This window comes from Gopherus flavomarginatus, chromosome 1 (assembly GCF_025201925.1).
Source record: "Gopherus flavomarginatus isolate rGopFla2 chromosome 1, rGopFla2.mat.asm, whole genome shotgun sequence".
Lineage (NCBI taxonomy): Eukaryota > Metazoa > Chordata > Testudines > Testudinidae > Gopherus > Gopherus flavomarginatus.
Window position 1 is genome coordinate 254,148,261 of NC_066617.1, and position 15,934 is coordinate 254,164,194.

Sequence of the window (15,934 nt, forward strand, 5' to 3'; positions counted from 1 at the left end):
TTTACAAGTCACTTTATTGATTTGAGTATCGACCGCTTCCAAAAAAGTAACTAATTCTAGGGAATTACAATGCTCACGAGCTGTTGTGTATCCAAGAGAGCGCAAATAAAATAAAATTAAAATTAATGAAAGTAATGTAATGGATATTTAAGCCTGGGTAAAGTTTTCAGCAGCAGTATCTGGCCTACTAATTTCACCTTACATTATTTATCACATTATTTATCACACTCACCTAAACGCTATAAAAGAGTTTCAGATCATTAGACTATACCTCTCAATTAGATGGGAATTCAGGGAAAGTGGATCTAGGGACAAGGAAAACTGTCAGAAATGAGAAACAAAGTGAAATCTGGTTTGTAATGCTCAAGCCACAATCTCCTTTGAGAATAAAATGAAGGGATGTCCTGGTTAGTTTTGATTGATTATACTCTTTCTGATGGACTTTCACTGCAGAGCTCTAGATGTTGTGCTTAACCGTCTGTTCCCTAGTTACAATATTAACCCTATGTGTGCACCATCGCTCTCCTCCTCCTTCTCCTCTTCATCTTCCTCCCCCAGCACTAGACGGGTTTATTTCACTCCCCAGCTCTCAGCAGGTGTCCACTTCTCTACTTTTTGCCTGTCCCCTCAGCACACTACTGCTGTTCAAAGCTGATCTTCCCCAGTCATCGGAAGAGATTCTCCTGAAGAAAATTTGAAAACAATAAATATTTATAATCCTTCACTCTTTAGAATCTATAGTATTTTCTAGGGCTTTTTTTTCCCCCTGAGTGCTCCAATAATTAACAGTGCCCAGAAAAGTGAAGAAGTAACCAGAAGACTTTCCAGTACTAAAGAATTGCTTTACTGCCTTGAGCTTTGAAATGAGCTTTTTATGTAATATTTCACTAAGGCGTTTTTTTGTCTGGGGGGGGGGGGCCGCTGGTGGGTTTTTTTTTTTCATTAGGCTTGCTTCCTTCCAGAGAGTTGCCATGGGCTCCCTGTCTTTTCCTTAACTTTTAAAAATATATTCACAGGACTTTAAATAAAACAAAAACAGAGAAAAAAATTAAAAACACTTACCGACCAGACTTCCAGGATTTAGAGGGCTTTTTTAAAATTTTGTATTTTTTTTTTGTTTTAATAAGGTGACAGGGGAAAAATCATGTTCTCAACTCCAGCGAAACGATCCATGCTAAGATTTTCCTTTGCACTGACTCCACTAAGCCCAGCTCTCCACTTGTCTATTATTTTCACCAAAATATATGAAAATTTATGCAAATGAAAATCAGCACTAACTATTCTCCCCTTGTTATACTTTGGACTTTTTTTTCCAGACAAAACAATCACACTCTGCAAGGGAGGGGGTGGGCGAGAGTTGAGGAACTAAGTTGTTGTTGGCTGTTGTTTTTTGTTTTGTTTTTTTTGGTTTTTTTTAAATAAAACACAAAACTCCAACACAAGCTTATTTTTTGTTGTGCGTGTGTACAATATTTTTAGGATTTTTTAAAGATTGCAGATCTGCTTGCAGAGGCGCTATCACGTTTCATCAGGCCACCTGAGACGGCTTTTGAAAGCGTGTACTGTGAAATTCATAGCAGTAATTTAGACAAAATCCTCACTGTATATTAATGAAAGACGGCCCCATGGCACCGTTCCTATCCTCCCCATTCAGTGTAAACAAAACCACGAGACTCACTCGGTTTTTGAGCCTGATCCAAGCAAAATCGGCTGGAAAGGAAAACATGGGGTTCTGGCACTGACTATTTAAACGTCTGCACCTGGAGATCTCAGATTTATTCAATGAAATCTGTGTTAGATCTTTTATACATATAAAAAAGAAACCTTTGGAGGACGCATGGGAACAAAAAAAATCGTTAGGTTTAGGGTTTAGTTACTATTACTCTTCAGATCTGTATACTTCACATTAATGGTTTTTCTAAACCTACCTAAGATGGTATCTTTTACAGTGCAAGCAAGGACCTGGACAGGGTCCTAAATAAATTTTGCTAGTCTACAGTTAATCTTCAAATCACGCAAATGCTGCATACTTGCTATTGGGGATGTAGTCTGTGCTGGAAGATGAATTCAAATAGCTGAATTTTGTGGGGAAATTATTAACTGAAAGAGGGGAGCGTTATGTTACACATTTTAATGTAAACATAATGCATTTTCTATCCATAGGCGCGGACACACACACTATATGTGTATATGCATTAAACATGACAGATAGGTGGACTGTATGGATTACACAACACAAACACAATCATTAGTAAAGATGTGTTCCTTGAATGTCCGAATTGTGTTATTTCATTGGAAATCCCCGAGGAGTGTTCAATTTGCCCTTGTTTTGGTTGCCACTTTCTCTTTTTTCTTGGTTCACTGAGGTTGCCTGTGTGCTGCGTTTCCGCTCGGTCGCATCTCTCTCTCTCTCTCTCTCCTTCCCCCGCCTCCCTTAACTCTTTCAGCTGGACTAGAAATAATAGAACGTTTCATACAACCAGATCGGTTTCCTGTGAAATACCAGCGTTTGCAGAATAATAAAAAATAGTGGGGGGGAAACATATATATACTCATATAAATATATCAGTGGGAAATGGGAACAGAGGATTGTTTGGTGTATCTAGAGCAGGATTCAATTTGGATTTTTTTATGATAAGGATTCAGGTTCAACATATTTTATAATAATGCACGTGGTCAGCAGCTTGAGCTGTTCTGTTTGGTAAAAGCTTTTTATTGTGCACCCTCTCAAATATTGTTGATATTAAACAGTTCGGCGCAGCTATCCATATAAGTGTCCAAAGACATATGAGCTGCATTCTAGCTCTCATATATACAGGGTAACTCCGAAACTAAAACAAAGAAGCGTGTGGCTGATTGCATGTAATTAAGGGAATAACTTGCCATGTTAGGTTCAGTCTAAGATTTGGTAAGGAAGCGATCATGACAGTGGAGACTGGCCAAAAACCTTAGTAAATCTTAAAAAGATATTAGCTCCCCCACTTCGCCTTTCTGACATATGCAAAGAGAGATAAATGGAATACAAAACTTTGAAACAGAACAGGACGCTTCCTTCTGTAGGTGATGCCTGTTTGATTTATGTAGACTGTAGCCTATATACAATGGCTGCTTACAGATGATGGGAATTATTCGCCCATGAGGAGACTCGTGCATACAAGTAAAATAAATGCATTATTAGATAGTGTTTTTCTCTCTTCCCCTCGTCTTTCTTTTCATTCCTTCCCTCTTCCCCCCTCCTCCCTCCCCCGCCCAAGGGGTTTTTATTCTCCTTCTCTCCCCCTCCCCCACATGCCCAAGTTGCTCTGTGCTGGGAGAACTCAGATTTATCCGCTGGGCGTCAAGAGTTAAGATGTTGAGGGGAGAAGAAGAGGAGGGGCCGGGAAGTGGGGGGGGGGGGGGGACAGATTGCCAGCTTCTACGCCGCTTTGCCTAAATTAAAAAGCAACCAATCGGAACGGCCGGAAGGGGGGGCCTCGCGTCCGGAGCCAGTCATTCTGGCTCTGTCAATCACGCAGCGGGTCTCCAATCAGCGGGGGCCCTCGCGCCCGACTTCCTTGTATTTGGGAAAGTGTGGTGGTGGTGGTGCGCGCGCTCGGCGGAGGGTAAACACTCGGCAGTCCCCGCGCTGTGAGGGAGGGACGGGGAGAGCGAGCTGTCAGGGAGAGCGAGCCGGTGGGGACGAGCCGCGCTGCTCTCCTCCCAGCACCACCCGGGCACGCTCTGCAAGCCTGGCAGCAGCCCACTTCCCCCACCGGAGTTAGTGTACCAAGGAGCCCCTAGATGCACACACACATACGCACACCTCTCTGCCCAGGCGCTCCTCCTCCCGCAGCCCGCTGCTGGAATTAACCACCAACCTTGCCAGGGAAGGAGAACCGGCTTTCAACCTCCCTCCTTTTTCGTTTTTGCCTTTTTTCCCCCCTTTCGAAACTGCCTAAAAGGGGGGCAGGGGGGAGGGAAGATGTCTCACCCAGCCCGTGCCTCCAGCGAGAAGGCTCCAAAGGGACTTGCGTGGCAAAGGGGACAAAGTGCTCCTGCGAGAGCCCAACTTTGAGACATGCAGCAGCAGCAGCATCCCCAGCGCCGCCGCCACCATCCTCAGCCCAGGAAGTTTTCCTAGGACACCGACCAAACTTGGCAAGAGAAGAGGAGGAGGAGGCGAGAGCCCGGAGCCGAGCAGGGAGAGAGCGAACAGAGGGAGCGCGAGAGAAAAGCCACCCGCGCGCACAAAGCCTTCGAGGAGGAAGGGGAAGAAAAAGTTTCGCTCCGGCAGGGGCAGGCTGCGAGGGCGAGATGTGCTCCTGAGGGCGTGACGGGGAGAAGGAGAAGGGGGCTCGTCGCTGTGTCCCCCCCTCCCCTGTTTTTGAGCTTTGATTGGTTTTTTTTTTTGTTATTATTATTTTGTCTTCCTGCAAAAAGAAGCGGCCCGGGCGCTAACAGGTGAACGGAGCTCACGGGAGATCGGGGCCAAAAGGCAAAGCGGCTGGTGGGGAGGCGAGCCCCGGTTCCGGCGGAGCAGCGCGAGTTCCCGGGAGAGGCTGTTGACAAAGGGAGCCGAAGAGCCCCCGGTTGTGCGGATTGGTGGCACGCCAGCAGGCAGGGGGGTGGGGGAGCGGAATGGCCACCGCGGCTTCTAACCCTTACCTCCCCAGCAACAGCATCCTGGCCGCCGGCTCCATCGTGCACTCGGACTCGGGAGGAGGGGGCATGCAGCCGGGCAGCGTCGCCGTCACCTCGGTCTCCGGCGGCTACCGGGGCGACCCCTCCGTCAAAATGGTCCAAAGTGACTTCATGCAGGGAGCAATGGCTGCTAGCAACGGCGGCCATATGCTGAGCCATGCCCACCAGTGGGTGACAGCCCTGCCTCATGCAGCCGCCGCTGCCGCCGCCGCCGCCGCAGCCGCCGTGGAAGCCGGCTCGCCCTGGTCCACCAGCCCGGTGGGGATGAGCGGCAGCCCCCAGCAGCAGCAGCAGCAGCAGCAGCCCGATGTGAAAGGCAGCTCCGGCCGAGACGACCTGCACGGCGGCACGGCGCTACACCACAGGCCACCCCACCTGGGTCCCCCACACCAGGGCCACCCGGGCGCTTGGGGAGCCACCACCGCTGCCCACCTCCCGTCCATGGCCGGGGGACAGCAGCAGCAATCGCTCATCTATTCCCAGCCGGGGGGGTTCACTGTTAACGGGATGCTGAGCCCTCCCCCTGGCAGCCAGAGCTTAGTGCACCCGGGATTGGTGAGAGGAGACACGCCAGAGCTGGGGGATCACCCCAGCCACCACCATCACCACCACCACCAGCATCAGCACCACCAGCAGCACCACGGCGGGGTCAACAGCCATGACCCCCACTCGGATGAGGACACGCCGACCTCGGATGACCTGGAGCAGTTCGCCAAGCAGTTCAAGCAGCGGCGGATAAAGCTGGGCTTCACGCAGGCAGATGTGGGCTTGGCCCTGGGCACCCTGTACGGGAACGTCTTCTCCCAGACCACCATCTGCAGGTTTGAGGCTCTGCAGCTCAGCTTCAAGAACATGTGCAAGCTCAAGCCTTTGTTGAACAAGTGGCTGGAGGAAGCCGACTCCTCCACGGGCAGCCCCACTAGCATCGACAAGATCGCAGCCCAGGGCAGGAAGAGGAAGAAGCGGACCTCCATCGAGGTGAGTGTCAAGGGGGCCTTGGAGAGTCACTTTCTGAAATGCCCCAAACCCTCCGCCCAGGAGATTACGAACCTAGCGGACAGTCTGCAGCTGGAAAAGGAGGTGGTCAGGGTTTGGTTTTGCAATCGGAGGCAGAAAGAGAAAAGGATGACCCCCCCGGGGATCCAGCAGCAGACCCCCGACGATGTCTACTCCCAGGTCGGCAACGTGAACTCCGACACGCCGCCCCCACACCATGGACTGCAAACAAGTGTGCAGTGAGAGTCACAACAGTAAGGGAAAGGAAGAGAGGCGAGAAAGGGAAAGGGGGAGGGGGACCGACAACAACACCACATACACAAAAATCCAGACTTGTTTCGACTATCTCTCTATCTGCCTATCTATCTATCTATCTATCTATAGACTATATATATCTATAAATACATAGATATAGATAGCTATATGAAGGGTTTGAAAAGGTCGATCCGAGCGCTAGCATTTATGCTGTGGTGTGGAGGGGGTGGAGATGCATAATGCACCAAAACTGCAGATGTTTTTTCTTTCTTTTTTTCTTCTCTTTTTTGTAAAGATTTCTAAATTATCCCCTATTTCAGCGATGAACAGCACTCACCTCTTATCTCCCTTTACGCCCCCCCCCCCAAAAAAAATGCCCTCCCAAGAGGGCTCTCTTATATGAATCATGGAAAGTTTTTTCTCTCACACACACTTTTCTTTTTTTTATGGGAGCAATCCAAAAAAAGGGAAACAGAAGCAAAATCATCTGCCTGGTCGGAGGGTGCCTGCTGCATTCCAGGACCCTGTTTTTCTTGGCCAAACCGCATCATTTTGATGCAAGATATCAATTCTGGGGGTGGGGAGAGTATCCTGCAAAATGAAAAGGGTCACTTTCTCCAGGTGAAAGAAGGGAAAATATGCACACTGCACTAAACACACACACATATATAGGAATAAATACCCGAATACCGAAAGCTGACTCGGAAAAGGGGAAAGGGGGGGGCAGACACCGTGAGAAAAAAAGAGGAGAGATTGTTGGTCCCTAAAGTTCGAGCTCTGTAAAAGGACTTTTCATGAATTAAGGGAAACAGCCAGAGAAAGGGAAATAATTTAGGGCTGTCAAAGTCGTGCTCCTGACGGCTGCCAATCATCATGGAAGATTCCTTAAAAAAATCCACTGCTAATATTTTTTTTATTAATATTTTTATTTTTATTTCTGGACTGATTCAGATAAAGGGATTTAGAAGTACTTGAGCATCTGCAGCTGCACTTATCTGAACTTCTCCTCTCCTAAATCCGTTGCCAACTTTGATTGAATGGGTGCTGTGGATGTGATTATATAATACTGCCATTTCCAAGCAGTGTTTTTGGTAGGTTTTAATAAACAGACTTTTCAAAAAGACGGCAATAGAATTGTTAGATCCGTTGTTGATCTAAAAATATTTGCTTTATATTTTCATTAAATGACTTCTTTTAATATTTTATTCAGAATACCTATGAACTGCTGCAAAACGGTAATTTATTTTTCCCCAGATCTTGTATTACGTGTTTTTTTCAGACGAGCACAAATCAAAATGAAATGAAAATATGGACAGTTGTTAGGTAATAAGGGTATCTTTTGATGTGATAATTTGATTGTAATTTAATTTGAGTAGTGATTCCGTAAGAGCTGATTGAGAAAATAAATTTGTTAGAATGAAATAGTCTGTGTCTGATGCATAAACACTGTGTCGAAAAAGTTCTCTTAAGGATATTGCAAATATTTAAGTGGTAGAACTAAGGATGACCTGCTTTCTGTATCTGGTATCTACTTCAGGTATCTGGAAATGCAGAGTTCTGGTATTCATGCTGTTAGCATTTTAATACAGTACTCATTTCTTATAAATCCGTATACAAAGTACATTTCCGTAGAGTTTTTCATAAATATCCCTGTGTAATGGGATAGTAAGGCAAGATTAGAGAATAGAAGGCCACGTTCTTTAAACTAATTGTTTTATTTTAAGATTAAACTTCAGTGCAGTAGATGTGTAAGTATATGAACTGATAATGGCTAATACTGAAAGCAGTTATGTTTTTAAAAGTTTAGTCTCTTTTCAAACTAAGAAACGAAGGCTTTTTTAAGTGTAAATTATTTTGACACATTTTATATCTGTATAATATTTGTATTTAATTTATCGTTATAATTTAAAGAAAGGTACTTTTTCAAAAAAAATATGGAGATGATACTTTCAAAATCCTACCTAGGTCCTCACAGTTTACCATTTTTGTTGTTGTTGTTTGTTTGTTTGTTTGTTTGTTTGTTTTAGGCTTTTTTGTACGAGGTGTGTAGTGGTGTAGTACAGTTTTTACTTCACTCGAATATAGTGTTGCCATTCCTTTTTTACAACAAATGTGTGTATAAGTAACGTTAAAGATGCCAATAGATGCACTAGGTAGGCTGTCATATTTATCTGCTAAATTTATTGCAATATACACACAAGTGAATGAATATTTCAACTCTTCATTTTGAATTGGTCATGTTGTCGAAACTACAGATCTAAATTTAATGCCTCTATGTAATCCCCTGAAAACGTATTATAGAGAAATATTTTATTTTTTTATTAATGTAAGCTTTCAATACTCTCTGGTTTCCCCCGTTCTCCCATTTTCTTCCTCCCTCCTTGCTTTCTCGCTATGTGATGTTGATGCTGGGGTTAAAACCCCAGAAAACTGCTGTAGAAACAACACACATTTATTCCTTTTTGACAGGCCTTGTGTCACTTTCATAAATCAAATCCAACCATATAGCCGTGTACTGGATGCATTATTTTAACACCAGATCGTAGTAAATATCACACTCATTTTGCTTTGTGAAATCCGAAAAGGCCATATTAGAAAAAGGAAAAGTGAAAGGATGCAAGACAATTTCATTTATTCTTTTGTTTAATTTAAGAGCTTCCCAGTAATTTTATTAGGGGGGCGGGGGAAGGAAGGGAAGGAAGGAAGGAGAGGAGTAATCATGAATTTTGCTACATGCAAGGGAGATCAGAGAAAGGACTTCCAGTTTGGAAACAGTGGGTTTGTTTTTATGTGGTGGATACTATTAACACGTGAGGTGGAATCCTATTTTTTACACATGAAGGGTGGTGGCTTATTAGACATGGAGTAGGTCTATTTAAATTTCTTAGTGGTATTTGGTTACTGGATTTGGATGACAACAAAGAGCTACATTAGGCTTCACACTGGTTTCTATTAAAAGACAACCTTTGCGGATTTCTACATAAGAAGGGCTGATTTTTACACTAGAGGAATAATGTTTGGTAGTAGGAACGTGCAAAATCTGTCCTTTCTGTGCACTTACTGTGCGCAAAAAGTGAGGCCATTTCCTCCCTCTGCCCACCCCAATAAGAAATCGAATCATTTGAATGTATTTAGGAACTTCAGGGTTGTGAGTCTAAGGGATAATAAGAGGTAGATAATAAGTAAGAGGTTTTGTGTTAAGGGTTATATTGGTACACATGTAAATAATGAAAATATTGTTATATATCGCCAGATCTTTTAATGAAGTTAGTAATTGTATTCATTTATAATATCAGTGTTCTGTGTTTGGTAACAGAGTCTTCATCATTTTTCCATATTATTATTTTTCTACCTAAAGGAAAGCCAAATGTTTTACAAAGTTGTGTTTGCTCAGTCTGGATAATCCCAAGATGTGATTATTTTTAGTTTACATTTTCATATTCTGCAGTCTTCTACTGCGTCCTAGTTTTCTCGTTGACATCCCATCTTTTCCCCGGCTAGTCTGTATGCTATAAATCATTTTCAAGTGTATTTAAAATAGCCACCTCCCTGCTGTTGATCCACATATTTTCGGAACATAACGAAGAGCTATACCTTGGTTTAAAAATACAACGGTTCATTTCTTAAATTATCTTTAAAGATTCCTTATGCTTTAATGTAGTGACTGGTGTTTGCACATTACAATGCTCATAATTTGTTTTGTATGAATGGTTTTAAATGGAACGTTTAGAGAATAATTGGTTCTAATATGAAATGCAGTATATACTATTGATAATTTTATCAATAAGTGTAATATTTTAAATAATTTTAACAATTAAATTTGTTTTTTTAATTATATATTTGTAAAATATTTATCCTGTTGAAAACAACAATATATTGTTGTATTTATTCGTTTATTTTTGTAATAAATGATCAACAACTTCAAGCTAAAGAAAAATTGACACTTCTATATATTTATATAGATATACCTTTTAAGATACAGATATATTTGTTCAAATTTTTAATGTAAATCGAAGAAAATACATCTATAACTGGCAGATTTCAGGACAAAATTGTAGAGATGATCTTCTTGCCACATGTAGTTTAGTTTGCCTAAGTTCCAGGGTAATTAAACTCTAAAAGAGATGCAACAAGTGTTGGCCCTGGATGCAGGCTTGGAATTATGTAGGATATAGAGTGATTTTTATAAACCCAGGAAGATAGATACCGCAAGGAAATTGGTCTTCTTTAGCATGATGAATGGATAAAATGAACCGATGAGATATAGAGGTAATACATATAGATATTTGCAGTTGTAGTCTGAAATATTATGTAAGGTCTTCAGTAGAAGGGGGGAACCTTGATATCAATGACACAGCAGTAGGAAGCTTTTTGGCTGACAGTCTTTTTGCTAACTAAAAAGCTAACATACAGTCAAGAACTACAGAACACCCTTCCCCCCGCCCCATCATCTTTAATGCCAAAATAATACTAAGAGTATATATTTGGAGTGGCCAAGTGCCAAATGCCAAAATAACACTAAGGGACTATATTTGGAGTGGCAGGGTGGGTCCTGTTGGGGGGAGAAAGAAAAGGCCAAATAAGATTCTTACTCCTCTCTCGGGGCAAAACAATCATTGAAGTCGATGGGAACTTTACCTAAGTGAAGCCTGCAGCCTTTGGCCCAAAGAGAGGGTGCAGTAGCATTGAGTGTAGCCTTGGCGGACACTTGGCCATTTCAGCCCCCAGAGCTGTTGTTAACCTGTGCCTGAAGGTCACTCACGTGACGTCATGCCCACTAGTTCTGCATCAGGGGCTTGACCTTGACTTTAATAAGGAAATAAGGGTGCCGCATTCTTTAATCTTTAACCTAGCCTGTCACCCTGGGAAAGGAAAATTCATAGGAGGGATATGCTGTTTAATCGGAAACTTTGATTCTCTTAGATCAGAGGAGGTCATATTCAATAGATTATTATATTTATTAGCACATATGGTATGGTATCTTCTAAACTTTCTGAGTCATTATTTCCAGCATTGCAGCTGTATGATATTGGGGTTTTCTTGTAGGACTGTTGCAATTAGAGAAGTAGGTCCGGTTTATCAGCAGAACTAATGATCTTTTGAACTTTTCCTAGATGGTTTTGCTGCCAGAATATATGAAATTTTCTGAGTGAGAGATAAGCTAGGCTAGTGGGGGGCGGCGGGGAAGTCGAGGGAGTAACCTTACACAATCTCTCGTCAGTTTGACTAAAGTGTGACTACTTTCAGGTGGATCATGCAAAGTGCATGTTTCAGGATAAAATAGGCCTTCACATGCAGTAAACAGGTGGAAGCTGGGCAGTGGAGATAGGGATGGGCGGGGGCGATGCAGCCCCTGAGTTTGTGGGTGCGCCAGCTGTGTGAAAGTTGTGTTTTAGAGCAGGCTGAGCTGTCTCAGGTTGTGGACAACTAGACCTGCAGGGAGGTCCTGCTCTGATCCCTGCTGCCGGCCAGTGCTGCTCTTCAGTGGCAGCTGCTGCAGATCCCACAAGTTGTTTTCCTCGTGGAGACCATTCAGCAAAACACACGATCCTTTCTCAAAGATTTAAATTTCGCGGATGAATTACCATACACCGGTTGCTTAGCAACTAAATTCAAGCCGGGCTAAGAATATGCAAGCTTTTTGTATTCTCATTAATAAAAATGCCACTCTGACACAGCAACCTGACTTTGGATCACTGCAACTTCTGTAAAAGCCATGGGAGAATACAACCCGGCTCCTCCATTTAATTACAGATCAGAGTGGCTTGAAATGTTATGTTTTGTTAATCTATCTTCCTAAAAGCGATGTAAAAAATAACGGCTTTTGAAGAGAAGTGGAAAACTACTTTTTTTTATTGGAGCTGTCTTTTGGTGTTACTGATAGCTATAAACTGAAACCTTTTTGAGGCACATATTCAAGTATCTTTTTTCCCCATTTTTAGTTCCCTGAAATCAGAAAACATTAAGACATTTGCAACCACAGAAATTAAAGTGCAATTGAGGCAGAATGATGGAGAAGGAAACATTTCTCCAGAGATGGAAAAACTTCAGTAGGTAGCAGCAGTTAAACTAAACTAAATAAATAAATATGTGAAACTCTGTAAAGCTTGGGTTTTCTTTGTCTTTTGAAGTTGTTCTGTTTAGTATAAGTGAGCAAGTACTCACTAAAGGGAAAAAAGCGGTAGTTATAAGTCTTAATGACACTTTGCTGAATGTTTGCCTCAAAAACTCCATTTCCACTCCTGTTAAAATTTACTTTTATATTATTGTTACAGCTATGGCTGGATACAAGGGGTGTGTGTGTGTGTGTGTGTGTGTTTCTTTAGCATTACCAAAAAGTTTCCTGCCAGCACTCAGTCTTACTGGCAAGGGAGAACTATACTACAGCATCTGAGGTTACAGTGGCCCCTCTCTCAAGGGCAGGGCAGTACAGGCCCTGATCATTTGTGCACGGTAGTTAGCATACAAAGACATTGATAATAGTTTGGACTTTCTCTTTTTTGTTTGCTATTTGGAAACGTGCATTTAGCCCCGTTGCGGTGACGGATGGATGTTCGGGGAGGAGGGTTTGTGGTCTGTTTTCTTTTTGCTTTGTTTTATTCAGCAAATTGTTAAAAAAAACTTTTTGCAATGAAAGTGCTACAATTTACAAATTAAGAGTAAAACAAGCAACGTAAAATTGATTAGTGGTAGGACAGTATTTTTCAGAGGAGATGTGTATAAAGGAAAGAAGGGGACCATTGAATTCTGTCCGAATTCCCAAATTTCTCTTCATTGAAGAACCAGCTTTTTGGTTATTAATTATTATTATAGCGGGTGCTTCTAATGGGAAGTCCCTTTGGTAAAAAAAAAACACTTTCACTATATATATGAAGAGATCTCTGTCCTTCACTAAGATTTAGTTTCCACTCACCTTAAAAGACACACACACACACACACACAAACAAAAAACATACAACATATTTCTAGGTAGGAAAAGCAGTGTGGTGAGAATCTTATTTATACGTGAAGACTGTAGTCCTAATGAAACCCACAACCACCAAAGATCTTTGTCCATTGCTTTGCTTCTTTCTTCAGCCATAATAGGATGAACATCAGTTTAAATAATCAAATTTCCTTCCAGTTTACACCTACTGCTAATAAAAAATAATTGTGATTAAAAGCCAGCATTTAAAAGCAGTCTTTGCACAGCAATTGAAATTTGTGCCAGAATATATTTTCTATCAGTGTACTGAAAACTGTAATTCCAAAACAGGTTTATTGGATAGGGGGTGTGGGAGTGTTTTTTTGTTTGTTTTGTTTTTACCAAAAGGAAAAGTTTAACAACTTTTCTGAATAGTTCTATAGAATGTTTCAATGAGAGGAAAATATAACATCACATCAATTCTTATATTTAAAATACAAAATCCATAGCTTTTACAAGACAATCTCACTGACAAGACAATAGACCAGAGTATATATGTTTATTTTATATGTAGGTGATTTAAAATCAATTTCATTCTAGTGTTGAATACCAACATAAAGTATTAGGCATGGAAATAATTTTCATAACAGTATTGTTAAATACATTCAAATTCTTTAGTAGCATCTTTCTGTCCATTTCAAGTGTCCACATACCGTATTCTTAGGGTTATTGTAATGCACATACTATATAGAAAGAGTTTTATTTACAGATATCACGGTTTGGGATCATACTACTACACAATGTTTGCAAAAGTCCAGTCATCGTTCATGTGCAGAATTAATTTTCCCTTCTCTTTTAAAAGAATGCTTTAAAAATCGCTGGATTATAAAGGAAAACAAATGGAGATTGTTACTCTGATTTGACCATTTCTTAAAACCAACGTCAGGCTATCAAGATATGTGTGTGAGACGACATAGCCCAATACTATTTCTTTATAAGGTGCATGTTTAATGTTAGAAAGCTAAACGATTGTTAATTGTGACTTGTGTCTGGGGCTTTCCTTTCAAATTGAAATGAATTGATTAAAAAAAGCGGGAACTGGGATATGGGGAACCGCATGGCTGCTATATTTATGTGCACGAAACCGAAATTTAAACAACTTGAGGCAGTTTTGGATGCATAAACGTTTTATATATAGTAACCTTTTTGTTATTAGTTTTGGACATGCTTGGTGGTGCTTTCCTGCCAGCGCTCCATAGAGCTCACTATACAGCATTCAGTCTGCACCACAGTAGAGAGTAAACTGTTTGCTCAACAATTCCAAGCTTCATTTCCAACTAGAGTACTAATGTGTACTTTAACTTAGTCGCATCAATCCAGGTAGCTTTCTGTAGACCACTTATTTAGAGAGCTGAGGTACAAAACTGAAGTGCATGTTTTTTCTGTGTGAATTAGATAGATAAAAGCCAAGAGCAAGAGGACAGGAGACATGTTAAATTATATTTTGTGGGGCTTATTTTCAAGTTCCAGACATAAAGAATGTTTATAAAGTACAAAAGAAATGAGAACTGCTGAGCATTTATCATTATTACATCCTCAACCGACAGAGAATGATCCCAGAAAAGCAGAGCTGAAACTAATCTTTCTAAAAGGTGGGTGGAGGGAAGAGAGAAAAAAAAGTTTGGTAAAGAATTGTGCTGGAATAACATACATTTGTTTCGTCCTCTAGGACACTCATTCAAAAGAGAGGCCCATCTAACCGACTGGGACATTGCTCAAAGAAATCTAGTAGATATTCGTTCCACACTAAACCCCATAGATGAAATGTAAGGTGTCAGATTCCTCATTTGCTTCTCTCTCCTTTACACACACATACACATAAACATGCACATATACACTTCAGTTTGTTTATAAAAGATTAAAACATACATACAGAAATCCTGTATATATGTGTGTAAAAAAAGTCTCAAGTCCATATGCTAAAAGCTCCTATCAGTGACATTAAATTAAGCATGCAGCTTTATGAAATGTTGAAGATTAAATTCTATAGATACCTCAAAAGAAGCAAATAAACAAACATTCAGTTTCCTGATATGCTCACCAATTTACATCAAGTGATTAAAACAGGTTATTAGTTAGTTAGTTAGTTAGTTAGTTAGTTAGTTAGTTAGTTAGTTAGTTAGTTAGTTAGAAAACCATAACAGATTTTTTTTAGCCAGGACTCCTTTTGGTTATAATAGAGTGTACTTGAAAATAACGCCTTTCTCCCTCTTTTTTATTTGAAACTAAAAGTAGGGGATTAGAGTGTATCTAATAATGATTAATAGCTGAAATGACGTTTTAAATACTGCTAGTGGTACCTTTGAGTGTTAGGCGAAATGAGTTATGTCAGTCTAAGTAGAACACAGGACACATATTTACCCGAAGAACAAGTTGGTTTTTATTTTTTTAATTGTCAAATAAATCCAAGAAACTCAATACGCCAACCTCTGTAGAGCAGAATTCCCTTATTAACACAAGAATAAACAAAAAAGAGGGAACATTACCTTGTCATGAGATGCCCGCTTTGTTCCTGAGCCTTGAACTGCACTTTGGAGCCCATATTGGAAAATAATGCCCTAGAGGAATGAATAATCCACTCCAAACTGTTGCAAACCCTTAAAAAACACACTGTATATATGTTCGGAGTGATTTTTGACATCAAATAGATTTTTGTGCACGTATTTTTTACCTGCTCTCTCATAACTACTGAATGTTTTAGACAAGCGTTTTCCCCGTTTCGCGTTCAATAGCTGAGCCTGCTCCTAGCTCTTCTCATCAGCCTGAGCCGTCCTGGGACGCCTATTGCACAGCTCCAAGGAAAGAAAACTTGTGCATGGACATGCGTCTGAGTCCCTAGAAGGCTCGTGGGTCGGCGGCTACCACACTAATGCGCAGCGACGCCGGTGGCTTCTGGAGGGGGTATCGCGTTATCGCTTGAATAGAAGCTACTGCCAGTGGACAGCAGGAGTTTAAAGACCCGAGAATGAAACACTGTGCACTTGCAGCTGGACCATAATTAGGGGGAGCAGGAGCTTTCTCTGGAGGTGTTAATAAGGA

General features: G+C 41.4%; 1 protein-coding gene across 1 annotated transcript; it reads left to right on the top strand.

Moving 5' to 3' along the window:
- Window positions 1-3,627: 3,627 nt before the first annotated feature.
- On the top strand, window positions 3,628-6,015 carry POU3F3 (POU class 3 homeobox 3). Its single transcript, XM_050922374.1, has one exon. It carries the CDS (start codon window positions 4,618-4,620, stop codon window positions 5,917-5,919), a length of 1,302 nt encoding a protein of 433 aa, XP_050778331.1. The 5' UTR covers window positions 3,628-4,617; the 3' UTR covers window positions 5,920-6,015.
- Window positions 6,016-15,934: the final 9,919 nt, after the last annotated feature.

Coding starts and splice junctions, on each gene's coding strand:
- POU3F3 (XM_050922374.1), top strand. CDS start 4,618: ATGGCCACCGCGGCTTCTAACCCTTACCTCCCCAGCAACAGCATCCTG.